General features: G+C 36.7%; 1 protein-coding gene across 20 annotated transcripts in view; it reads right to left on the bottom strand.

Annotated features, from left to right (window-relative positions):
• Positions 1-26793, bottom strand: part of EPB41 (erythrocyte membrane protein band 4.1) — a 195126-nt gene that overhangs the window by 98700 nt on the left and 69633 nt on the right. For 17 of the 20 annotated variants that reach the window (XR_013448300.1, XM_078073534.1, XM_078073533.1 and 14 more), the window contains 3 exons: positions 9204-9681; positions 2563-2775; positions 169-273 (listed from right to left, as the gene is read on the bottom strand). Coding sequence is in view for 19 of the 20 variants with exons in the window: in XM_078073534.1 (XP_077929660.1) it covers positions 169-273; positions 2563-2775; positions 9204-9674 (789 nt within the window). In the remaining variant the exon portion in view is untranslated. Of the gene's footprint in view, positions 1-168; positions 274-2562; positions 2776-9203; positions 9682-26793 lie in introns of those variants that run through there. The other 3 variants (XM_078073541.1, XM_078073527.1, XM_078073525.1) reach the window with 1 other exon arrangement.

A 26793-nucleotide genomic window follows, 5' to 3' on the forward strand; every position in this document is an offset into this window, starting at 1 on the left:
ACAACAGCAATGGTCTTTTCTTTAAAATGTTCTAGAGGGAAAATCTGAGAAACAAGAATAGGCAAGAATAACTCTTAAGTACACTGTATCTTGGAGAGGCAGGCATAAATACACTCTTAACGACAATAAAAGAATTTAAACAAGTATTTTGACAATCAGTCTCCTCACCTTTGAGGTTGCATTATCCCAAACGGCTAGACCAAAGTAGTCCTCTTCCAAAAGATTGAGGTGCTCACACACTCGTTTAAGCAAATCTTGTCCCTTAGCATGTTTCTGCAAAGACATACATATTTTGAGGTTTCCTCTTATTCCTGTATTTATCACCAAATAAAATAAAATGTCATTCCCAATTTCCTCTTTTATCGGTGGTTACCACCACTTTATGATGGTTTATACAGCGTAAGTAGAGCAATGTGGGTTATAGAAATCCTGTTTCTTAACTTGTCAGTTGTCAGCTTAAATATGCAACACACTTATAGTGGCTTGGAAATAGTGCTAGAATTTAAAGCAAAATTTTACCTTCCCTTCATCAACCATTCCCTACTTCCATCTTAAACATCACATTCTTTATTTTTGGTGTAGTATTTCCTGAAGCTTGCTATGGGCTGCTGTCATCATGACCACCTAGATTCACTGAATCTAATGTCAACATTGACAGTTAATAGTGACTATGGAAACCATTAGACTTGCTACTGTTCTCAGACCAAATGTCCCAAGAGAATGAGCTATGTCTCAACTCCCTCCTGAAAAATGCACAAAGTCTAGATACCCAACAGACATTACCTGTTGCAGTGGCTTTTTCAGTGGTGCTACGAATTGTCTTCTTAGTAAAGAAACACTTCTTAGAAAATCAAACCACTGCCAAATTTGGGTACTAATATTCCTACTTAGCCTAACTTAGAGGATAAGATGTATAGTCAAAAAGTCCTGGCTCCTCTATTTACAAGCAAAACAACCTGGGTCAATTCAATTAATAATTCTGAACATTAGCTTTCTTACATGTAAAATGATAAGAATATTTATATCTATCTTACCTAGCTACTGGAATTGTTGAAAAAAATCAAACATGCTAATGACCTCTGAGAAATATATTTTTTAAATATGTCAAAAAAATTAGAAATCATTTTGACACACACACATGTCCTCTCAATGAACAGTTATTTTTAATGACTGTTAGTAATTCACATAGATGTTAATTCATTTTCAGACTTAACCCATCTATAGTAATCATTTTCTTCATTTTTCCCTCTTATGTTTTCACTCCAAATGACAGAAATGATTTGGGAATTCTTCACGTACAGGTCCCTACTCCCTTATTTATAATTCCAAAATCCAGAAGCTCTAAAAAGTAAAATTTTAGGCTTTTTGGTGGGGGGGGGGATTCCAAAGTTCATTTGAAGGCAAATCCTGACCTGAACTGTTATGAGGCTATTTATGGTCTTCATGTACCTACCTTAGAATGAATCTTGGTACTGCCACACACCCTCCTGGGTGTGTTATGAAATATGCAGCATAAGTACTTACTCCTTTCTAAAACCCAAAATATTCTGAATTCTGAAACATATCTGCCCCCAAATATTTCAGGTATAGAGAACCCAGATCTGGACCTTGGTCTGAATGGGAAGAATGTGCGGAATAGCTTTTCACATCTCTCAGCTAGCTAGTGGTGAGAAGCAGAAAGAGCAGACCATAGGTCTCTGGTAGTTTACCAGGTACAGCAGCTATTTTCAAAGTGCAATAGTGTATTTTTCTTGATTTATTCTTTGAAACTTGGAGAGGGAATGTCTATTAATAGATATAAGGTGATATTTTAGATTATTAGTGCTTTGATATATTTGCATTTGCATATAGGTAATTCAATTCATAATTACATACCTAAAATACAAGTATATGTGAATTATATGTCTTATCAATAAAGGCTATTATTAGTAATAATCACAATTGCTTTATATCAAGCATATCATAATTGATAATTACTGCTCTAGTTAAAAAAAATGGTTAGTAGACTTTTAAGGATTTTAACTTGTCTTGAAGGAGCAAAAGAATAACCAAGTAACTGACATTTTTTATTCAATCCTGACTCACAGAGTATTTTAAAAAATGGCATTACTTGATTTAAATTGTTTATATCCTATTTCATAGGGCTAAAGAAATGCATTGAATAAATCGAGGCTTATTAAGGTTTAGATCTGGGACAGCAGAAATGACCACACTGTAACTTTTTTACAAATATAATTATGGGAATAGCTAGACCTAATATCAGAAACTGAGGCTACCTGGAAAATCTAGTCATGGCAGGTCACTCTATAAATAACAACCAATTGTTTTTAAACAAAATTGTTTTGGATTATAAAAGTAACACATGCTCAATTCACAAGTTTTGGCAGATACAGAAAAAACTGGAGAAGAAAATAAGACTCAGTCATAATCCTTCCAGGCCTCCACTTCCAGAAAATCCCTATTAACATTTCAGCTCACAGAAACAGTCACTGGCACTACTTACTCAACCCTACATGAAACAATCCGTAAGAGTTCTGACTATGGAAATTAAAATGCACTCACCTCCACAACACATTCATAAACTGTGTCATCCAACAAAGAAACCTTGCAATGCATGTTTCTGTGTCTTCTGATTGACTTCTGGGAAGCTTTTAATTCTCTTTCTGCTTTTGAGTCAGGACTTTCTTCTTTTACTTCTATTTTAGAGCAGTCTTCAAGGCCTCCTCCTTCCTTAGTTTCAAAGTCTGGATCCTCTCTGTGTTCTTCCTGAGCAGGCTGCATATCCATGACATCAAGTCAGTAATAAAGACATTTCACAAAATATGCTGTATACATTTTAATAACTATAATAATGCTACCAATAAAGGCAGTGAAGAAGAAAAACAAAACAAATATAAGTGATATTAAGATTAAATAAATTATTAATAAAAGATATTATGATCTCCTAAAAGATCTATACACTCACTATGCTATCCTTAAAACTTCTCAGGTAGAATCCTATCTTTCAAATCAATAAATGAAGGTTTTAGGTAAACTACAGGACACCAATCTGTTGCTCTCAGCATTATGTATTTTTCCTGACTATGCCATTATATATTATTTTTTTCAAGATTTTATTTATTTATTTGTCAGAGAGAGAGAGAGCACAAGCAGGGGGAGCAGCAGAGGCAGAGGGAGAAGCAGGCTCCCTGCTGAGCAGGGAGCCCAATGCGGGACTTGATCCCGGGACCCTGGGATCATGACCTGAGCCGAAGGCAGACACCTAACCAACTGAGCCACCCAGGCATCCCACCATTATACATTATTAAAGTTTATCAAAACCTTACCATCTCTGCCCCATGCTCCTCAATTTTAGCAAGGTAGCTTTATGAATTGCAAAATGAGATGTGATTTATCACATATTCTAAATCTTATGAATGGCTAAGAGGGAGTCTTGGGACCTATTTTAGAGCATAAAGCAACATATAAACTAGGCTAACAACTGTAACTACAAGTTAACTCCTTTCTATCATTTATCTATCATGCTCAATGCAAAGAAGATTCAAAGAAGCAAGAGACATTGAAATCTGAGTTTCCTAGGGTTATCATGAAGTCATCCCAAAGTTATACAGGTAAGTGAAACAACATTTTGGCACATACTTTCTTACTTCCAACATAATAAAACTGCTGAAAGATTCTTAACTAAACTTCACTAATTCTTTTCTTTCAGAATATATGGTTGACATAAAGGGAAAAGGACCTAATTATTTAGCTCCTGAATTAGATATTGGAGGTGGTCTAAAAGGCTCCTTCCCATCCTTTATGACCCTTTTATGTGACCTCTTCAGAGAGGCCTTCAATTGGCTATCCTATCTATCCTATCCCCATTCTGCTATTCATGTCAGTACCCCATTTACTGCCTTCGTAACATTTGTTATAATAAATATTTTGTATTTACTACTATAAAGTCATCAAGAGTAGGGATGTTTGTTTTATAACAACAATACTATATAACAATTAAAATGGATCAGTTACTATTCTAAAAGCATTACTTATATGAACTCACTTTATCCTCATAATAACCCTGTGGGGAGGGGACTATTGTTATTCCCACTTGAGAGATAAGAAACAGAGGCCAGAGTTATAGCAACGTTTTTCTAGATATATCTCCTGAGGCAAAGGAAACAAAAGCAAAAATAAACTATTGGGACTACATCAAAATAAAAACCTTCTGCACAGCAAAGGAAACAATCAACAAAACTAAAAGATGTGGAAAGAGCCAAGATGTCCATCGACAGATGAGTGGATAAAGAAGATGTGGTATATATATACAATGGAATATTATGCAGCCATCAAAAGGAATGAGATCTTGCCATTTGCAACGACATGGATGGAACTGGAGGGTGTTATGCTGAGTGAAATAAGTCAATCAGAGAAAGACATGTATCATATGACCTCACTGATATGAGGAATTCTTAATCTCAGGAAACAAACTGAGGGTTGCTGGAGTGGGGGGTGGGGTGGGAGGGATGGGGGGCTGGGTGATAGACATGGGGAGGGTATGTGCTATGGTGAGCGCTGTGAATTGTGCACGACTGTTGAATCACAGATCTGTACCTCTGAAACAAATAATGCAATATATGTTAAGAAAGAAAAAAAGAAGAAGAAGAATGTAGCAGGAGGGGAAGAATGAAGGGGGGGAAATCGGAGGGGGAGATGAACCATGAGAGACGATGGACTCTGAAAAACAAACTGAGGGTTCTAGAGGGGAGGGTGTGGGAGGATGGGTTAGCCTGGTGATGGGTATTAAAGGGGGCACGTTCTGCATGGAGCACTGGGTGTTATGCACAAACAATGAATCATGGAACACTACATCAAAAACTAATGATGTAATGTATGGTGATTAACATAACAATAAAATTTTTTTTGAACTAAAAGATAAACTACTGAATGGGAGAAGATATTTGCAAATGACATATCCGATAAAAGGTTAGCATCAAAAATATATTTAAGGGGCACGTGGGTGGCTCAGTCAGTTAAGAGTCTGCCTTCTGCTCAAGTAATGATCCTGGGATCCTGGGACTGAGTCCCGCATCAGGCTCCCTGCTCAGTGGGGAGTCTGCTTCTCCCTCTCCCTCTGCCTGCTGCTCTGCCTACTTGTGCTCTCTCTCTCTCTCTGTCAAATAAATAAAATCTTTAAAATATATATATGTATTTAAAAAACTTACATAAAACCAAAACCCACAAATAATCCAATTTAAAAATGGGCAGAAGACATGAACAGACATTTCTCCAAAGAAGACATCCAGATGGCCAACAGACACATGAAAAGATGCTCAACATCACTCATCAGGGAATTGTAAATCAAAACCACAATGAGATATCACCTCGCACCTATCAGAATGGCTAAAATCAAAAACACGGGGTGCCTGGCTGGCTCAGTCGGTGGAGCACTCAACTCTTAATCTTGGGGTTGTGAGTTCAAGCCCCACACTGGGTGTAGAGATTACTTACAAATAAAATCTTTAAAATAAAAAACACAAGAAACAACAAGTGTTGACAAGGACGTGGAGAAAAAGGAACCCTTGTGCAGTGATGGTGGGAATGCAAACTGGTGTAGCCATTGTGGAAAACAAGAGGGAGTTTCCTCAAAAAGTTAAAAATAGAACTATACTATAATCCAGTAATTGCACTACTGGGTATTTACCCAAAGAATATGAACCCCTATGTTTAATGCAGCATTATCTACAACAGCCAAATTATGGAAGCAGCCCAAGTGTCCATCGATAGATGAATGGATACAGAAGATGTGGTATATATCTACAACGGAATAGTATTCAGCCATAAAAAAGAATGAAATTTGCAACAACATGGATGGATCTAGAGAATACAATGTTAAGTAAAGTAAATCAGTCAGAGAAAAACAAATACCATATGATTTCACTCATATGTGGAATTTAAGAAACAAAACAAACAAAGGGAAAAGAAAAAGAGAGACAAGCCAAAAAAACAGACTCTTAACTATAGAGAACAAACAGATGGTTGGTGGGGGTGGGGAATGGTGGAACTAGGAGATGGGGGATTAAGAGCACACTTATCGTGATGAGCACTAACATATGGAATTGCTGAATCATTATATTATACACCTCAAACTAATATAACACTGCATGTTAACTACACTGGAATTAAAATAAAATTTTAAAAAAAGAAATTAAGTTTATGATATGAAAAAAATAAAAATAATCCAATTGCAAAAAAAAAGAATAGGTAAAAGGGATCAAGAACACTTATCATGATGAGCACTAAGTAATGTATAGAACTGTCAATTTACTATATTGTACATTTGAAACTGATATAACACTATATACTGGAATTAAAATTTAAAAAAAAGAAAGAAACTGAAGCCCGAGAAGTTAAAGTAACTCATCCAGCATCATTCAATTAATAAGTTACATACCAGTCTGGCTCCAGAATTCATGATCTTAAACCTCTTTGTCATATTGTACCAATGATATCCAGCCCAGGGCCTGGCACGCATAGTAGGTTTTCAATAAATACTTGTTGAATGAATAAGTAAACATTAAAAACTGATGTATGGCTTCCGAAAAATCCAAGGTACATACATAAAGAATGGTACAGTCCTATGATACAAACTTACTTTTTAAAAAGCCTGGATCGAGGGACGCCTGGGTGGCTCAGTCGGTTAAGCGTCTACCTCCAGCTCAGGTCATGATCCCAGGGTCCTGGGATTGAGTCCCGCACTGGGCTCCTTACTCAGCGGGGAGCCTGCTTCTCCCTCTACCTGCCACTCCCCCTGCTTGTGTGCTCACTCACACAAGCTCTCTCTCTCTCTGACAAATGAATAAAATCTTTAAAAAAATCAAATCAAATAAAATACAAACCTCGATAGAAAAGGACCACTCGAGTGAAACTATCACACATATAGAAAAATGGTCAAATAAACCTTTACCTACAAGGTTCTGATCCACAAGGTTTTGATTATAATTACTAGCTTCTAAAAAGCCCAAAATAGTTTTCTCCTTTAAACAATAGCTCCTTGAAATTTATTAACAGTACTAATTTATTTTCTTTTTCTTTATATATAAACACCTGTATACAATTTATCGCAATTCTGATTTGATAAAGTTTCAATGAATGAGACTTTAGTTAAATCTAAAATTAACTTCGTCCATCATCTGTTTCAACTTCATACAAATGCTATGATCTTTAGATGAAACAGACTAGCCCTGATTCAAATGCTAACTAAAACAAAATATGGGTTTTTCCCTACATAAAGCAGAGGAGAAAAAAGGCAGTTAAAAACTTCCTCAAAGTAAAGCCTTCCTGAAAGGTAATATAATTTAACTCTTTTGGTATTTCTAAAATAAAATTAATGATATTAAGATACATAGGGTTTCTTTGCCTTTACTGTTCATGTTGATTAACTGAGTAATAATAACTAACATTTAATGACTGGCAGGCAATGTCTTAAGAACTTTGCATGTTTATCTTGTTTAATCCTCTAATAGCCAAAGGAGGTGAATTTTATCCTTACTGCACAGAGGAGGAAACTGATAAAGCAAAAGTGTCACTCAGCTTTGATTTTCTAGACTGATTTCATAACCTGCATGTTTATTTATTTATTTTTAAAGATTTTATTTATTTATTTAACAGAGAGAAAGAGCACAATTAGGCAGAGCAGCAGGCAGAGGGAGAGGGAGAAGCAGGCTCCCCGGTAAGCAGAGAACCCAATGGGGGGCTCGATCCCAGGACTCTGGGATCATGACCTAAGCCAAAGGCAGACGCTAACTGACTGAGCCACCCAGGTGCCCCATAGAGCCTGCATGCTAAACTATTACACTATACAGTAAATCTTCTTTTCAACTTTGTTTCACAAACAGCAAGTATGTAATTACAACTTTATCTTAAATTTTACTGTTACCACTTTTAATATACAAGTAATATTTCTAGAAATACATGTAATATTTTTAGAAAAATCTAATAAAACCGTGTAGCCCAAACCTGAGACCTATAACAAAAACATATAGGATTTATACTTTTAACAATGCAAATAATGCGGGGAGCCTAGGTGGCTCAGTCGTTGAGCGTCTGCCTTCGGCTCAGGTCATGATCCCGGGGTCCTGGGATCGAGCCCCTCATTGGGCTCCCTGCTCAGTGGGAAGCCTGCTTCTACCTCTCCCACTCCCCCTGCTTGTGTTCCCTCTCTCGCTGTGTCTCTCTCTGTCAAATAAATAAATAAAATCTTTAAAAAAAAAAAAAAAGCAAATAATGCTCACATGCTTCAGAAATAAAAACACCTTTAAAATAGTTTTTAATTTGTAGGTATTAAGGCTAAAAGCAAATGGGATTCCTAGAAAATAGTTTCAGTTATATATGTTTTTTTGGACAATAAATAAATTCACAACTCATGTTTAGTACATACTATATATGTACTGTTAAATTTTAATGTGCATCAAATTACCCAGAAATCTTTATTAAAATACAGATTCTGATTCAGCAAGTCTGGAGTAGAGCCTGAGATTCTGCATTTCCGACAAGCTCCCAGAGGTTGCCAATGCTGCTAACCCAATGACCACTCTTTGAATAGCAAGGCATAACTGACAGTTAAGGCCCCAGACTACTGTATATTACAAAGGTTATATAAAGAGTTAGCCTTCCTTATCTATAACTTACACTCTGGTAATATGATCTGGTTGGAGAAAACAATAAAAATAAGGCAGGGATGGCTCAAACCTAGCACATACCTCTGGATGGCTTGAATCTAGTACATGGCTTTTTTGAGGATTTTCATAAAAGGACCACGTTTGCAGATAAACTGTCCCATTCCTAATAATTCCAACAAAATGAACTTTAAACCATGTAACTTCCCCCCCGCCATTAAAAATCTTAGACTTTTTCTATTATCACAGCTAACTAATACATAGCCTGAATAAACTCATTTGATAAATACTTTTCTTTCATTTTGTTTTCTTTGATTTATAAAATGTAAATATAAATGTATAGAGTGTATCTTTTAAAAAGTCAAGTTTCCATTGACTACATCAATTTCTTTACAACAGAAATTCCAAAGCTTCATGTTACTTATTCCTATCAATGCCTAAGTCAACTGGTTAGTAAGAAATAACACCAAATGTTATTAAGTGAAAAATAAACTGTATAACTTGTCTTCATTACACACCTCCCACACATTCGCACATCCTTACCTGTGTTTCTGCACTGCTTAATGAATGAAGATCCAAGGATGGGTCTGTTTTGAGTTCAGGTTCAGGAGCTGCAATTGGGGCTTTTAAAATGATCTCTTCATCAAGACTGGGTCCAAATTCTATCTCTTTCTGACCTCCTTCACATTTCTCTTTAGCTGACTCTACGTCTTTGCCTTCTTCCTCAGAAACCTGAGACTTTGGCCTTTTGAGAAATGAGGAGAACAGCCGTGACAGGCCCCTATTTTCTGATGTCCGCTCCTTGTTTCTGGTTAAGTCTTCATGTGTAGGAGTATCTCCATTAGATGTTTTCAGCTTCTGCTCACACTGATTATCACCCTCAGCTGCCTCTTGAGAAGCCTCTTCCAGCTGAGTTTCTTGTTGGCCTGAATTTGTGGCTCCCTCACCTTCTTCCTTCTGTTGTTGGTGCTGTGAATTTTCAGCTTCAGCCACTAAACTCTTCTCTGTTGTCATGATGTTGCTATTAAAAAGACAGAAAAGGGGAGCTCTTATAATCAAAACCAATTACTGTAGGCAAGACCCTAAATCATGTCAAGTGTGCCAAAATTAATATTTGGGTATTTAATCACCAACAGATAGTACTCCAGTCCATTAAGCATGAGACTCTCCATTAAAATACAAAAATATCTCACCTATACATCCTGAATAAATTATTAATGCTTTGACTTGCTAAATATATGCACATGGAGAAATTACCTTACCCCTGAGGCCAACTTAGTGAAATGCATATTTCAAATTCAATGCACTGAACTGTATATAGCAAATACCATTTTATCCTTCCTAAAAAAGATATTATTTGTATACTATGCTTTGAGGGTATCAATCTAATAAAGGTGCAAAGTTTGCAGGAATTATCCTTTGCCAATGTCTCTATACCGCGAGAAATGATGAGATTAAAAGGTCTCCAACTCTTTATTGTTCTTTTTCTTTATATTTCTTAGAATGCATAGACTTCTCTATTAAGAACAGCAAATGCAGAATTCTGATCACTTATCAGACAACAGTGACAAGTATATGATTAAAATAATCACCAAAAAATCCTTAAATTTTCATGTTATAATACTAAATTACAGTCTTTTGCAGAAGTATCTTCCTTTAAGTTCCTTAAGACCTTTTTTCCTTCTGAAAAATATGATTTTCAATGCTCGGCATTTTTAAGTGTAGACAGTGAAGTTATTACAATAGTGAAAAATAGAAAAATAAAGAAACAAAATACAGAAGACAGATTTAGGGGTGCCTGGGTGGCTCATTAGGTTAAGCATCTGCCTTTGGCTCAGGACCCTGATCCCAGAATCCTGGGATCAAGCCCCGCATTGGGCTCCCTGCTCAGCAGGGAGTCTGCTTCTCTCTCTCCTCCCAGCTTGTTCTCTCTCTTGCTATCTCTGTCTCTCTCTCTCTCAGATAAATAAAATCTTAAAAAGAAAATAAAGTTTAGAGAAGACAGATTTAGAAAGCAAATGCTGAGAGCAAAAGTGAGAAGGCAGGCTATAGAGCTCACATATTTCAAAATTGTTGGGTTTCTAGTCTCTTGATCTCAAAATCCCAGTATTATTAGTCAGGTCTCACAATCATAGCCAAAGAAAATTGAAACATCTAGTTTACTAAAGAATAACCAGGGGCGCCTGGGTGGCTCAGTTGGTTAAGCATCAGATCATGATCTCAGAGTCCTAGGATGGAGCCCCGAGTTGGGCTCTGTGCTCAGCATGGAGTCTTCTTGTCCCTCTCCCTCTGCTCCTGCCCCTGCTCATGCTCTCTCTCTCTCTCTAAAGTAAATAAATAAAATCTTAAAAAAAAAAAAAATAACCAACACACAAGAAACTTTTGTCACACCAGAAAATAAAGTTGACTATTGATGATCTCACACTTTGATTCACCGCTATACTTAAAAGCACTCCACTCAAAAAGTAGCATTTACATTCTCTTCACATCTGCTTCACACTATTTAGATGAAGTAATTTTATTTGAATGTTCACAATCCAAATTAATGAACTATATATATTTAGCTCATTCCCTTCTCAGGCTCTTTGCACTTGCTGTTCTCTCTACCTATGATGTATTTCTCCTGGCAACTATTTTAAGCAATAAAAATATTAAAATATTTTAAGCTTTAATAAAAAATTCACCAAAGCACATTTTCTATTCTCATTTAGTAAGTCATAAAAATTACTCTGTGCTAATAAAATATGCAATTCAGTCTTTATAAACACTACTTAAAACATTACTGACAAATCTACATTCTAATTTGTTACCCTTGAGTGAGGTACACTTGTACTTAAATAAAAGAAATAAAATTGTCGTCAGTTCCTCCTCACATTAGGAGTAGCCAACTGACTTTTCCAAAAGTCTTTTTCTTTAATCTCTAAGTAATCAAACAACCAGAAAGAAAACCTAGATATCAAACTACTATTTATTCTAGAAGAGTAATAATTTGATTTGAGAGCATCAGTTTACTTCATACTTCCTTTGCAAAAATAAAGAGAGGACAAGATGAGAACTAAGCATGATTTTCCATGGGTTTCAGATATGACTTTATCATTCACCTATGGAAAATGTACCAAAACCACTTCTGTATTAAAATCTTCCCATACAGGGTGCCTGGGTGGCTCAGTCGTTAAGCGTCTGCCTTCAGCTCAGGTCATGATCCCAGGGTCCTGGGATCGAGCCCCACATCGGGCTCCCTGCGCTGCGGAAAGCCTGCTTCTCCCTCTCCCACTCCCCCTGCTTGTGTTCCTGCTCTCGCTGTCTCTCTCTCTGTCAAATAAATAAAATCTAAGAAAAAAAAAAAAAATTCCCATACAGCAGACTTTGCAGCAAGGTCTCTCATAAAAACCTATTTTTAAAAATTACAAATCTTTTGTGAAAATTTTAGCAGATATGAAAACCACTTAAGCTCCACTTCTAACAGTCTTTTACTTGCATCTTTCTGTAAATGAAGAGTATTTACTTACTCCTGTGTTTTATAATTTTTTCATAGAATTTTAAAAATAGAAAAGATTGTCTAAGGATATTCCTGTAACTGCTTTCACATGAAAGGGAGTCTCTAAGAAAGTAGCTGAATGAGTAAAAGTACTCAATTGTTTTAAACACACACACACACACAGATGGTAACCATCCATACGCTATATATGTACTTGTTAAATTTTAATGTGCATCGAATCACCTAGCAATCCTGATTCTGATTCAGCAAGTCTGGAATGGAGCCTGAGATTCTGCATTTCTAACAAGCTCCCAGATGTTGCCAATGCCGCTGGCCCAATGACCACTCTTTGAGTAGCAAAGCATAAAAAAACACTATTACTTTTGGAACATACTCAAAATGCCTAAGAAATAAAGATGGCAAAATGCTACTTTTAGAAAGTAGAATATGAACAGTGAAAAATACCTGATACAGTAAATGCTCAACAAATGCCTGCTGAATTAATGAATGAAGCAAAGAATGCAACACGTTGTTAAACGTAGAAGCAGAACCATTAACATTTTTCAGAATTCTTTTTGTTGCTTAATCAAAAGGTAACTGAAAATGCTGATTATAGAGCTATGGCAATTCCAAATTGTCCAAGTAGTCATGACACTTGCCCAGAATCAGTGTTCCTGGTATCTCCACTGGTATCATCTCTTTGACACATTTAGGAATAAATGATCAAGGCATATGAATAAAGTGATTCAACAAGTTTATACCTTATGCTATGTTCACCACAAGTGTAGCTATCGTCTGTCCCAATACAGCGCCATTACAATATCATTGACTGTATCCCTTATGCTGTGTCTTTTAATCCCGTGACTTACTTATTCCATAACTGGAAGACTGTATCTCCCACTCCCCTTCACCCATTTTGCCGAACCCTCTAACCTCCTCCCCTCTGGCAACCATTAGTTTGTTCTCTGTATTTATAGGTCTGATTCTGCTTTTTGTTTGTTTATTCATTCATTGTTGTTTTGTTATTGTTTTATATTCCACTTATGAGCGAAGTCATATGGTATTGTCTTTCTCAGTCTGACTTATTTCACTTAGGATAATGCCCTCTAAGTCCATCCGTGTTATCTCAAATGGCACAAGCTCATCCTTTTTATGGCTGTGTAATATTCCATTATATATATTTACCACATCTTCCTTATCCATTTCTCTATTGATGGACATTTAGGTTGTTTCCATATCCTAGTTATTGTAAATAATGGTGCAATAAACATAGGGGTGCATGTATCTTTTCAAATTAGTATTTTCATTTCCTTTGTGTAAACACTAAATAGCGGAATTATTATATAACATTATATGTCAACTATACTCAAATTTTAAAAAATTAGCTACCAAGACATTATCAAATCACCATATTTTAACTCTCTGCATAGCACTTATTGTCTAAAATTACCTTGCTTATTTACTTTTCTTTTTTCTCTTTTATGAATTGTCTGCCCTCCATAATAGAATATATAACACAAGAGGGCAGCGTCTCTGTTTTATTTAGCAGAAGCTCACAAATACGTAGAAATGTCTGATAGGTATTAAGTGCTCAACAAATATTTTTAAATAAAAAAGAGACATGAATAACGAATTAGAGAATAACATCTATCAGTGCAAAACTGACACATTTTGCCACATAATTGGACATATGTAAAAAACTGAATGTAAGTAAAAAATGGATTAGAGCACAGTATAAGGAACAGACATACAAGCAGAAGGGCAAAAGAATTCTATTGGAAGGAACATACTGAAACCAACTTTAGGTAATATCATATATTAAATGCAGGAAAACAATCAGGAAATCAGACAATGTAGTTAGTATTCAGCAGAGATGCTACAATTCAGAGTATACAAAGAAAAATAAAAATAAATTATTAAGGAAAGCTTTCACGCATGTTCTTTCCAGCCATGCACTCATGGGTAGCAACATTATTAGTAAGCGCCACAAAAGCAAAGGGGAATGGGAGTAGAGAGAATATTAAATGCAAACAATAAACCAGGCAAGTATCTCCAGTTAGCTCTGAGGCTGATCAGAATTAAACAAAAACTAACAGAAAGAAAATAACCTATGGACCATTTACTAAAAGCTCAAACTCACCCTGACAAATCTGTTATACCTGCAGCCAAGTTCTTCCTGTTACAAATAATAAGATGGGTAACCAGAGGAAAAGATACAAAGAAACCAAGGAGCAAACAGGATAAATGCTCTACAAACAGGCCCTTCCTGTTTGCAGTAAATGATATTCCTTTCATTCTGGATACAAAATCCAAAAGGAGGTTATCTATTTACTTAATGTCAGAAAGAGGTCTTTTGATTAAAAAATAATAATAATAAGCACTTTAGACAAAGCAATGAGTTCCAATTCCATCTCAATCCTTATCTTCCAAGCCCTTGGAATTACACCCCATCTGGTATAAAACAAGATACACTTGTTTTAGTAGTGTGCATCTGTTGACTTCAGGCAAATCAGATCTTTAAAAATCTGATACTGAGCAGATTTGCAAGGGCCAGACAGTATTTCTCATCTTTTTTATACTTCTCTCTAACATTAGTACAGTCAGTACTCCATTAATACTTCTTGGGTAGAAAACTTTGGAAAAACAACTATAGTTTGGTACCACTAAGGAAATTCCTTATGATCACCATTTATGGATGAAGTATAATGATTTAGGTATCAGCAATAATTTTCAAATTAGCTCTGTGAACATCTATCAAGGTTACTGAGTGCTAATCATGTATAAGGTTTGGGTTTAGCAACTGAAAGGAACCCAAGAAGAATAATACACAATTCTTAGGGAGACAAGACATACAGGTATCCCCCGCTTTTCAAAAGTTCGAGTTATGCCACTTCGCTTATTTAAAAAAGACCTACATTAGTACAGATCTTCCTTCACTTATGATGCAGTTATGTTCTGATAAGCCCATAGTGAATTAAAAATATTGTAAGTTGAGAGTGCACTTGATACACTTAACCCACAGAACATCATTGGTTAGCCTACCTTACACGTACTCAGAACACTTACATCAGCCTACAGTTAGGCAACATCATCTAGGACAAAGCCTACCGCGTTACAAAGTGTTGAATATCTCATGTAATTTATTTAATACTGTACTGAAAGTGAAAAACTGGTTGCAGAATGGTTTTAAGTGTATTGGTTGTTTACCCTCACGCTTGCATGGCTGACTATGAACTGTGGCTGCTTCTCACCATCACAAGAAAAGTATGGTATTACGTATCACCAGCCCAGGAAAATATCAAAATTTAAAATTCAAAGCATAGTTTCTACTGAATGCATAATAGCTTTTGCACTATTGTAAAGTCAGAAAAATTGTAAATCAAGCCATCATGAACTGGGGACCATCTATGCCTATTTTCACTAACTGAAATAAATCTGAAGAGGATTTGCACTTTTACGAAAAAACTGAGAAGCAAAAATGGCATTCAACATTTGTTTGTGGGTTTTCTCCTTTTTTTTTTTTGAGAAGGTAGGCCATTAATTTTTTTTTTTTTTTAAGTAGCCTAGCGTGGAGCCCAGCGTGGGGCTTGAACTCACAACCCTGAGATCAAGACCTGAGCTGAGATCAAGAGTCAGATGCTTAACCACCTGAGCCACCCAGGCACCCTCAGCATCTGTTTGGCAGCAAGCCATTACAGAGGTGGCAAACACCCTGAGCAGCGATAGGGTGACACCGCCAAGCTCCTTCCTGGGAACTACACTCAGCATCTCAGCATCCAGTCACCATAGCTTTGAACTGTGTCTATCAGTATCTGTGCTTTGTCTTGACTTATTTTTGTGCATATTAGCTAGATGTGTCCTAAGATATCAGAAAAGCTTTAAGAGTGGTTATTTTTTTGGGTCTGGGAACACTCAAAAAATTTTCCATATAAATGAATGGTAATTGCTTCTTTGCTTTTCACCATTTTGGCTTACAAAAAGGACAGGGATACTCTACTTTCAGATAGCAGGGGCAACTTATATATATAAATAACTAAAACACCAGACAGTACCTAGTGCTTAATCAGACAAGGCCTCGAGAGTAGAACCAATTAAGCATTAAAAAGTATAAAGTAAGAACTTTTTTTTTAAAGATTTATTTGAGAGAAAGAGAGAGAGCACAAGCAGGGGGGAGGGGCAGAGGAAGAGGGAGAAGCAGGCTCCCTGCTCAGCAAGAAGCCCAATGCAGGGCTCTATCCCAGGACCCCGGGATCATGACCTGAGGTGAAGGCAGATGCTTAACCCACTGAGCCACCCAGGCGCCCCTAAAGTGAGAACTTTCAATTGGAGTGATCACAAAAGGCCATGTGGAAAAGGTGGTTTAGTTTTGTTTTTTCAAGTAGGCTCCATGCTTAGCAGGGAGCCCAACGCAGGGCTCGAACTCATGACTATGAGATCAAGACCTGAGCTGAGATCAAGAGTCAGACACTTAACCAACTGAGCCACCCAGGCACCACAGAAAAGGTGGTTTTTAAGTTATGCTTTGAAGGGTGAGTATAAGATGTCAACGGAAAGAAACCTGAAGTGCAAAGGGCAAATGGAATTGCAGACAAGGGAACTGGCATGACTGAGAATACTGTAACTATTCAGGAACTAGTAAGTAGTCCCTACTGGTTGGAAAAGGGCTACAAAAGGAAAGTAGAAGGAAGTAAGTTTAGAATAGAGTTACCATTGAAAATTAATTCTAGGGCGACTGGGTGGCTCAGTTGGTTAAGCGAATGCCTTCAGCTCAGGTCATGATCCTGGAGTCCCAGGATCGAGTCCCGCATCAGGCTCCCTGCTCAGCGGGGAGCCTGTTTCTCCCTCTGACCCTCCCCCCTCTCATGCTCTCTAACTCTCTCATTCTCTCTCTCAAATAAATAAATAAAATCTTTTCTTTTAATTTTTAAAAAAAGAAAATTAATTCTAATAGAAATAATAGTAGATAACATTTACTGAGTAGCTACTAAATACCACCCACTATCCTACGTACCTTACCATGTTATCTTACAACTACTCTATAAGGTAGGTGTTTTCATTTCCCATATAAATAAACAGGTTCTGGGAGGTTTAAAAATTTGCCTCAGATCATAGACCCAAGCCATGCTTTAATAAAACTATTAATACACAACAGGGTAGTGATTCTATTGTAAATTCCCAGAATAGTATCTGTTTTCTACAACCTGGTACTGCAGATGCTTCTACCTCACTGTTCTCTGCTAAAGAAGCCTCTATCTGTTAATTTATGTACAAGCTATTCAATCTGGCCAAGACCACCTCCATTCCCACCAGTTTCCTGTCCCCCACTCATGTACATATTTCTCTTTATAGAGTGTATGTGAAGAGGGAATGGGGAGAAACTGAAAGAAAAGTTAAGAAGACAGATCATGAAAGACATGAATAACATGTTTAATAGTTCAGACTTTAGGGGCACCTGGGTAGCTCAGTTGGTTAAGTGTCTGCTTTTGGCTCAGGTCATGATCTCAGAGTCCTGGGATTGGGCCCGCCTCAAACCCCCCACCCCAATGGCCCCTGCAAAGGTCCCTGCATCGGGGCTCCGCGCTCAGCAGGGAGTCTGCTTCTCCCTCTCCCTCTGCCCCTTCCCACCGCTCATGCTCTTTCTCTCTGTCAAATAAGAAAATAAAATCTTTAAAAAAAAAATAGTTCAGACTTTATCCTGGCAGTGGAGGTTTTTAAGGAGGGAAGTAGGTAAACAAAGTAGAGGAGAGGCTAGAGGCAGAGAGAAACTCAACACATGATTGGGTAAATTCAGGTTATCAGGGAAAAAATTCACAATGGGGATCCCTAGGGAAGCTGAAACCAATACAGGGCAGAGAAACTTGAAAAGCCTTGCAACCAAAGCTTAAGAACTACCGTCCCCCTTAGTTTTTCTAGCTGATTTCATTAGTATGCTTCTCATTAACCCAGGCAGTCTCCTGTCTCAGTCTGAGGCATTTTTATAACACACCTTCCTTGACCCACTCTGATAAAAGAGGTATAGCAATAGAACCAAAACAGAAGAGAAAGAGAGGTGGCTATCTCATGAGCATCTCAATACAACCTGTCCAAAATTAAACTTTTTTTTTAAGATTTTATTTATTTGACAGAGAGAGAGAGAGCACAAGCAGGGGGAGCAGCAGAGGGAGAAGGAGAAGCAGACTCCTGGGCTCGATCCCAGGACCCTGGGATCATGACCTGAGCTGAAGGCAGATGCTTAACCAACGGAGCCACCCAGGTGCCCCCCCAAAATTAAACTCTTGATTCTTTTTCCTATCTCCAGTAAAGAGCTTAATCCTACCATCTAGTAGCTCAAACCAGAAACCAAAGCACCATCCTTGTGTCAGCCTTGTCCATTTCCCTTCCCAGTTCAATCCATCCGTTATTCTGTAGAGTCTACCTCCAAAATGTATTTAGAATCGGTCCATTTTTCTCCTTCTATACTGCTACCATGTTTGTGCAAGGTTCCTTCACTTCTCACCTGAATTATAGTCCCCTGAATGATCTCAATGACCTCACTTTGTTCCACTTTCCTCCTGTCCTCTATATTCTAGTCACACTAGCCAAGTGCTTTCCTGACTTAAGACATCTGTGCACGCAATTTCCTTAGACTGGAAGACACCCTACCCCCTGCAAAAAGTCTGGTGCCTTCTTATAGTTCAAGTTTCAGCTTAAATAATTCCTCCTCAAAACAACCTTCACTGACTGCTCTAATATCTACAAAGTGTCCCCATAAGTCCCTTCTCCAATTCTCTATCCCAGAGCCTACTTGTTTCCTTCACAGACTCTCTCAATGGATAAGAACATACTGGACATTTACTGTTTAATGTCTGTCTTCCCCACTCCACCATGACCAACTACACTGTAATAACCATGACAACAGGGCTGTTTTCTCTTCCACAGTATACCTAGTACCTAGCACAGAACTTGTGTGACCCAGCACAGAACTTAGTACTTAGCATAGCATTTGTGCTACTTAGCACAGAACACTGTAGGCACTCAACTTTTGTTCAGCAAATGAATAAACATAAGGAAAAAAGAATAACTTAGGTTTAACCATATATTATACAAATACAGGATGGAGGTTATCCAATTTGACAATAGTTCATAAGACAAGGATATTAAGGTCTTGACTGAATGTGCTCCAACAGAGATAAAATTCTAAAATAGCTAATAATCTTTAGCTGCGTTTCTAGATTTACAGTGACCAGAGTACTCATTTAACGCCTCAACATATATTTTCTGAAAACATTACAAGGTTCTGGGCAATATGGTAAGTTGTGGAGCTACAAAGTGAGCGAGACAAACATAGTTGCTGACATCCTAGCATCACTCTCCATGCAGAAGACTATGAAAAGTAACAATCCCTCACTTATCACTACTTATATGACATCTTCAACCTTACATTCAAATCTGGACAGTTTATTTTTTAAAACCAGAATCTGTCTGAAGAAGAGATAGAAGATAATGATGGAATCTGAAACCACGTCATCAGATAAATAATTGAAAGATATTGGAATGGTTGGGAATCCTGGCTGGCTCAGTTGGTAGAGCACGTGACTCTTGATCTTGGGGTCATGAATTCAAGCCCCACACTGGGCACAGAGTTTAGTTAAAAATATATATATATTGGGATGCTTAACCTAGATAAAGAGAATAGAAAGCAGGGAAGTGATTATTGCTCTCATGAATTTCAAGAGCTGCCAAATTCTATGTTATTTCTAATGGCAGAATTCAGATTAATCTTTGCAAATTACAAAGTTTTCATCTCAATAAAGTAAAAGGAATAAATTCCTAATAATTAGAGATATCAATAATTAAATGAGCTGCTTAGGAGTAGTGAGCCTATGATCATTGGAAATATTCCATGAGAAGATGAATGACCATCAATTACGGATGCCAGAGAAAAGGTTCTTCCATCAAGCAGGTGCTTACATTAACTGACCTCTAAGGTTCCACCCAATGCTAAGATTTTACAGATAGGAAGGAAGGTAAGGAAGAAAATAAAAGGGACATTAGAATAGTGATGTAACTGTGTTATTTTTAAAAGGCTATATTATAAAGTCAGAATGACGATTTGGGTTAGAAGGGGAAAAAACAGAAAAATAAAGGATAAAAAGCCTGTTTGCTTCTCTAATCAGACAACAGAATCCAGTGGCATTCTTGTCGATTAAAAGAAAAAATATTCAAGTATTGAAGTTTCAAAAAATATGCAGAAAATAGTTTCCCAATAAAAATTAATCCCTTCAAGACCACAGGAAAGTATCTTTCCTTGATAACTCGTTTAAGTATACTAATTAGTACTTCTAGAAAAATAGGAATAACCACCTATGTGGTTTTCAGATAAAAATGGTAATTTAAAATACACAAAAATTTCTTTGTGATTCTCCCTTCATCCTCCTGAAATTATTTTGACCTTTAACTACTCCTTATGTAGACTTTTAAAGAATACTTGCCATAATGAGTGAGTCAGAAATGTCACTCAGCATGAACATGCTGTTTTCAACCACTTAATTTTTAATTTAAGACATTTCTGTGATGACTAACACCACTGAATCAACTCAAAGACATTTCCAAATAAACAAATTTACTCATCTCCTTCCAAGAAGACCAAAGAAATGTTCTTCACTTCTCCATAGACTTCAAGCTCATACTTAGGCGATGTCTAGACACATTCTCAAAGTATACCACCTGGGCTGTCCCAGAAGGATACACAACCTCCATGATTACTGGGCATCATTGAGGAACTGGTTCTTTTCCAAAGAACTGAGTTTTACTTCCTTTGGGTGTCAAAATGTGTCAGGCTAGCCACTCTGTATGGAAATCTTTATAAGTGGATGTGCTTCCTTGTTTCATCTAAATAACCTACACAACATAATTAAACCTTTCCTGATTTAGTCATCATCATGAGCCTCAATTACTATGCAGTGCTAATGTCCTCAAGGGCTACTAAAGTCTGTGGGGACTGTGAGCTCTGCCATAAGAATATGTGAGCATTGTGGTTTTTTATTTTTTATATCTGCCTTTAATAGTTTTCCTATTCATTTATTTGCAGAATTAACCCAGATTTCCAGGTGGCCTACCAACAAGTAGCTTCAACATCTCTTCTTCTAATCTACCACTGACTAGGAAAGTGAAGATCCAAGTGTATTAAATCATGTCTAAAATAAGAATAAGTGCTAAGGAAGAATAAGACATTAGTCTTAACTTCAACACATGTATCTTATGAAACATATTTTGGCCCTTCAAGTACCATATAAGCCTACTATGAGGTTCCCATTATATTGTGACTAGTAAGTAGATGCTGTGAATAAACTACACCAATATAAAGACCACTGTCTTTCTTTATAAGTAGAGACCAAAAGTCTTTAATGCTGTTATTTATATAAGGCGTTGTATTCATATACACTCTTCTGGAAAACCAAAAACAAAGTAATGGTTTAGTTTGAAAGTATAATGGAAAGGAAGAACTTCTTAAAAGCTCAAAAATCTCAAGGTAAATGCAAACAAAACCTGAAAATTTCTAGCTGCAAAGTGGTTTTACCTAAGACTTATGGAACTTTTCTTACACTCTGATTGTCATTTTATCATCTTAGAGCCAATCCAACCTAGCAATACTTAACTAATTTCTAAACTCAAGAAATTCTCTAAGATTTATTATATGAGTAAAATTTCACTTTGACCCAAAGACTACAGTAAATTAACTGAACATCAAATATCATCTGATTAGTATGCAAGTATGAATCAGAAACTTGCACTGGATCACGGCTTGTTTTAGCAAACATTCTAAGATTGGAACAGATGCTATGGTTGTCTCCCACCACGGATCATGTGAAAAATATACTACAGACTACCAGAAGATAAAATGCTTTCTTACACAATTTTAACACTGGCACAGAGACAAGATTTAATAACAGTGGAGTATTTCAGGGAGGTGGGAGGAGGGATGGGTGAAATAGGTGATGGGGATTAAGGAGTGCACTTGTTGTGATGAGCAGCAGGTGATGTATGAAAGTGTTGAATCACTATATTGTACACTGAAACTAATGTTACACTGTATGTTAACCAACTGGAATCTAAATAAAAACTTAAAATTTTTTATTAAAAATAAATATTCTACAGCTGTAAATCCAAAGAGGTTATGATTTGTTATCCAATGAAGAATGAATGTCTTCTGTTCTGTTTTTCAACAGCAACATACAGAAGTACAAGTTTTCATAATAACAAATAAAAGTCCAATAAACTACTTCATCTTTAAAATAATAATAATAATGGTAGAGTATTTCAGATAACCTACTATTTGCTAAAAGAATTCAATGAAAGTATTGACTAAGCTTGATGACATCTCTCTCTCTTAAAAGAGAAGAGCCCTATTATTTTTTTTTTAAAGATTTTATTTATTTATTTGACAGAGAGAGAGGGAGAGAGCATACAAGCAGTGGGGAGTGGCAGGCAGAGGGAGAAGCAGACTCCCTGCTGAGCAGGGAGCCCGATGTGGGGCCCGATCCCAGGACCCTGGGATCATGACCTGAGCTGAAGGCAGACACTTAACCTACTGAGCCACCCAGGCGCCCAGAGAAGAGCGCTACTATTGTGTACCTAATTCTGAGCAATAAATTTGTTGGTAACATGATATCCAGAAACTTGGCAGAAAATAGCAATTTCACAAAGTTTTTTTTTAAAGATTTATTTATTTATTTGAGAGAGAGAGAGAGAATGCAGAGGGCAGGGACAGAGGGAGAGAGAATCTTAAGCAGACTCTGCACTGAGCATGGAGCCCGTCTCGGGGCTCGATCTCACAACCCTGAGATCATAACCTGAGCCAAAACCAAGAGTTGGATGCTTAACTGACTGTGTCACCAGGCACCCTGCACAAAGTTTTTATACTGAGAAAAGAGGTAGGTCAGTCAAATGTATAAGCTTATTATAAACAAATTTTAAAACATATGAAAGAAAAGGCATGATGACATGGCCAAAGATTCTACAAAAATACAGAACTTGTAAGGACAAGGCAATTCTAGAAAGTGAAGTTCATTCACTATAGTTCACAGAATAATTAAGGGCCAGGTTCTTTTCTAGGCCCTGGGGATATGGCAGTGAAACTGTCTTTATACAATCAGAAATTTTTAGAAAAACATGAAGAAAGTATTAAAGACACAGTCATGAACAGCATGGAGATTACAGGGATATATGTACAATAATGAAGTTTTTAAAAATAGCATTGCAAAGGAATACTTATAAAAATAATGGTCAAAAGGTTAAGGCCACTAAAGGACAGAGCTTTCAAAAAAAAAAAAAAAAACCTTCTAAAAATGGCAAGAAAGGGTGGGAAGGAGGGAGAAGGAAAGGAAAGTCAAATTGAAACTATAGCTTGAAAAAAAAGAAACTGAATAGTGTTGACATATGTCAGGGACAAAACTACCTATGTTATTTAAAACTAAACAATATAAAAGAAGAACTTACCGTCAAAGACAGTTTATGCTAGTATAAGTAACCTTATACATTAAATTTGTTATGTTCTCCAGTCCTAGAAAAGTTGTATTGCAAAGTTCAGAAGTTAACTTGCAAATTTAATCTCAGATTCACTAATATACCATGGGTCCGTACCAAATTTGCAGCTGTATGATTGGATCATAATTCAAAACTATCTCAAGATGGAGAGACCAAAACCAACAAGGTGGCATTTTAAAGAAATGTAAGGTTTCTGTATTGAGGTTTGAAAAATAATTACAAAGAAAAAAAAAGTGGAAATAAATGTTCATCAATCAGAGAACAGATGAATAAATTAACTGTGAATTAACAGGATGAAAACTACAGCAGTGAAAATGACCTAGAACTACACATATCAACATAGATGAATCTCACGTTTGATGAAAAAAGCAGACTGAAGTATTACATACTTCATTTAATACTGTTTATATAAAATGAAAAACAAGCAATACAATTATATATATATAATTAGAAACAGGAATACTAACTAGACTCAGACTCTAATTTAGACTTAGAAATACATATATAATGAAAGTATAAAGAAATGTATAATCTCAAAATTTAGAATAGTGGTTACCTCCAGAGACAGTGAGGGAAATGAGATTGGGGAGGTACCAGAAGGACTCTCTGCTATATCAGTAATGTTCAGTTTTGTAAATTGGGTAATGTTTATCTTTTTCTGTTCCTTAAATATTTTACAATTTTAAAGAACTGCATAATTATATTATGAGGAAGACTTAACTTGGTAACATTATTTTTCAAAGATTCATGTGAGCCAAAACTGAAATGTGGTTTCTAAAAAGATTAACATAATCTTAACAGAAGTGTGGTATCCAGATTATAGGAAATAACTGAGCCACTATATTCTTTCTAGTTAACCACAGAATACTGTTTCATTCTGGCACTACATTTTAAGCAGGACATTAACAAAACAGTATATTCAATGACTAGAATGATAGGAGTCTAGAGACCATGATCTCAGATAATCCATCAAAAGAAGTGAGGACAGCAAGGATAGAAGAAGGATAGTTAAGACTAAAGGGAGAAATCATATAGTTGTCTAAATATAAAAGCAAGAATAAGATGAATGGATAAAATGTGGAATATATATATGCAATGGAATATATTCAGCCTTAAAAAAGAATGAAATTCTGATACGTACTACAACATGGATGAATCTTAAAAACATTATGCTAAGTGAAAGCATTATGCTAAGGCAGACACCAAAGGACAGATATTTTATGATCCCACTTATGAGGTACCTAGAATAGTCAAATTCCTAGAGACAGCAAATAGAGTAGTAGTAATTCATAGTGCGACACGGGGCTGGGAAAAGGGGAGAATAGGGAGTCATTGTTCATTGGGTAGAGTTTCAGTTTGGGGTGGTAAGAAAGATCTGGAGATGGATAGTGGTAATAGTTGCCAAACAATGTGGATATACTTAATGTCACTGAACATTTAACATGGTTAAGACAGTAAATATTATGGTGCGTATATGTTACCACAATTTTTTTAAAAAAAGGAAAAAGTAAGTTTTCTCTGACATTCCAAATCCTTGTTAAGTATCCCTCCTATTACCCCTATAGTTCTGGCATTTTCGTATTTATTACATTGTACTATATTGTAATTGCTTGCTTAAAATGTTCCACAAAGGGCACCTGGGTGGCTCAGTCATTAAGCGTCTGCCTTTGGCTCAGGTCATGATCCCAGGGTGCTGGGATGGAGCCCCCCATCGGGCTCCCTGCTCAGTGGGAAGCCCGCTTCTCCCTCTCCCACTCCCCCTGCTTGTGTTCCCTCTCTCACTGTGTCTCTCTCATCAAATAAATAAAATCTTTAAAATAAATAAATAAATAAATAAAAATAAAATGTTCCACAAAGGCAGCAACTCTGTCTTACTAATCTTCACATCTTTTGCATGTATCACAATGGTTGACACTCAAGTATTTGATGAATAAATAAAAACATTTTCTAGATACTTCAAGGGATACAAAAATGAGTAAGACGTAAGTCCTACCTTCGATAAGCTTACAATTCAGTATAGAAATATACTTTTTGTTTTCTGACTTGGTAACCTAGTGTTAAAATGGCTATCCCTTCATTCTAATTTGGTATCATTGTTAAAATCATGTAAATCTACAACTGAAAAAGCCCTTAACTATCAACTAATTCGTTCAAATATGAAGTCACTAAGAGAAAATAAGTAAAGTTGTTTACCTAAGATCACTCAGCTAATAGTGACCTTAATAACCAATAACTTAAGAACTATTAATTTAGCTCATAACTAAGCCAGCGATGGTAGGAACACAAGCATTACGACCCTCAGGCCATTGCTATTCCCATTACAACATCATAAAGCCTTATCCCTACGGACCAAATCAGAATTCCACTGGAAGGGGGGTTAACAGTGCACAAGACAGAGTTAAGGAAGATGAGTCTCCTTTTAGCTACAGTGATCTCAAGCTAATACCAAATGCCCTAAAAGATGCTTCTAATTCAAAAGCCTATCCAAATGAAATGGGAAATCCTAGCCATAGGTCCCATCCTTTTAAATGTCCCACTAATCCAATCCTCCAAGCACCATCCAATTAATTATTACAGCCAAGTTGGGCTGTCAAGTACACCATATGTAACAATTGTCCTCTGCAACTTATCCTGCTGAACTGAAAGCTTTTAATACATAATTGTCTATATTTGAAAGGAAAATTGCGAGTGGGTGTACATATCTGTAATAAGATATTTATAACACTCTAACATCCTGACAGTTGGCATCATATAAATCAGCTCTAATCCTAAGAACTTAGAATCCTGGAAACTTAAGCATTTTCCACGAAGCATGCATACATATGCATGTGCATAAACACACACACAACCAACTGATATTTCAATATGATCTCCAAGCATCTTTCTTTCTCCCTTCCCAATGAGGCAATATGTGGGAACCTGGCAGCACAAAAAAGCTGAAGATATAAAAATTCACTCTAACAATGGGTGTTCAAAATTACTGGAACTTGGGGTGCCTGGGTGGCTCAGCTGGTTGGCGTCTGCATTTGGTTCAGGTCACGATCCCAGGGTCCTGGGATGGAGCCCACATCAGGCTCCCTGCTCAGCTGGGAGCCTGCTTCTCCCTCTCCCTTTGCCTGCAGCTCCCCC

The sequence above is a fragment of the Halichoerus grypus genome, chromosome 5 (genome assembly GCF_964656455.1).
Source record: "Halichoerus grypus chromosome 5, mHalGry1.hap1.1, whole genome shotgun sequence".
In the NCBI taxonomy this organism is placed as follows: domain Eukaryota; kingdom Metazoa; phylum Chordata; class Mammalia; order Carnivora; family Phocidae; genus Halichoerus; species Halichoerus grypus.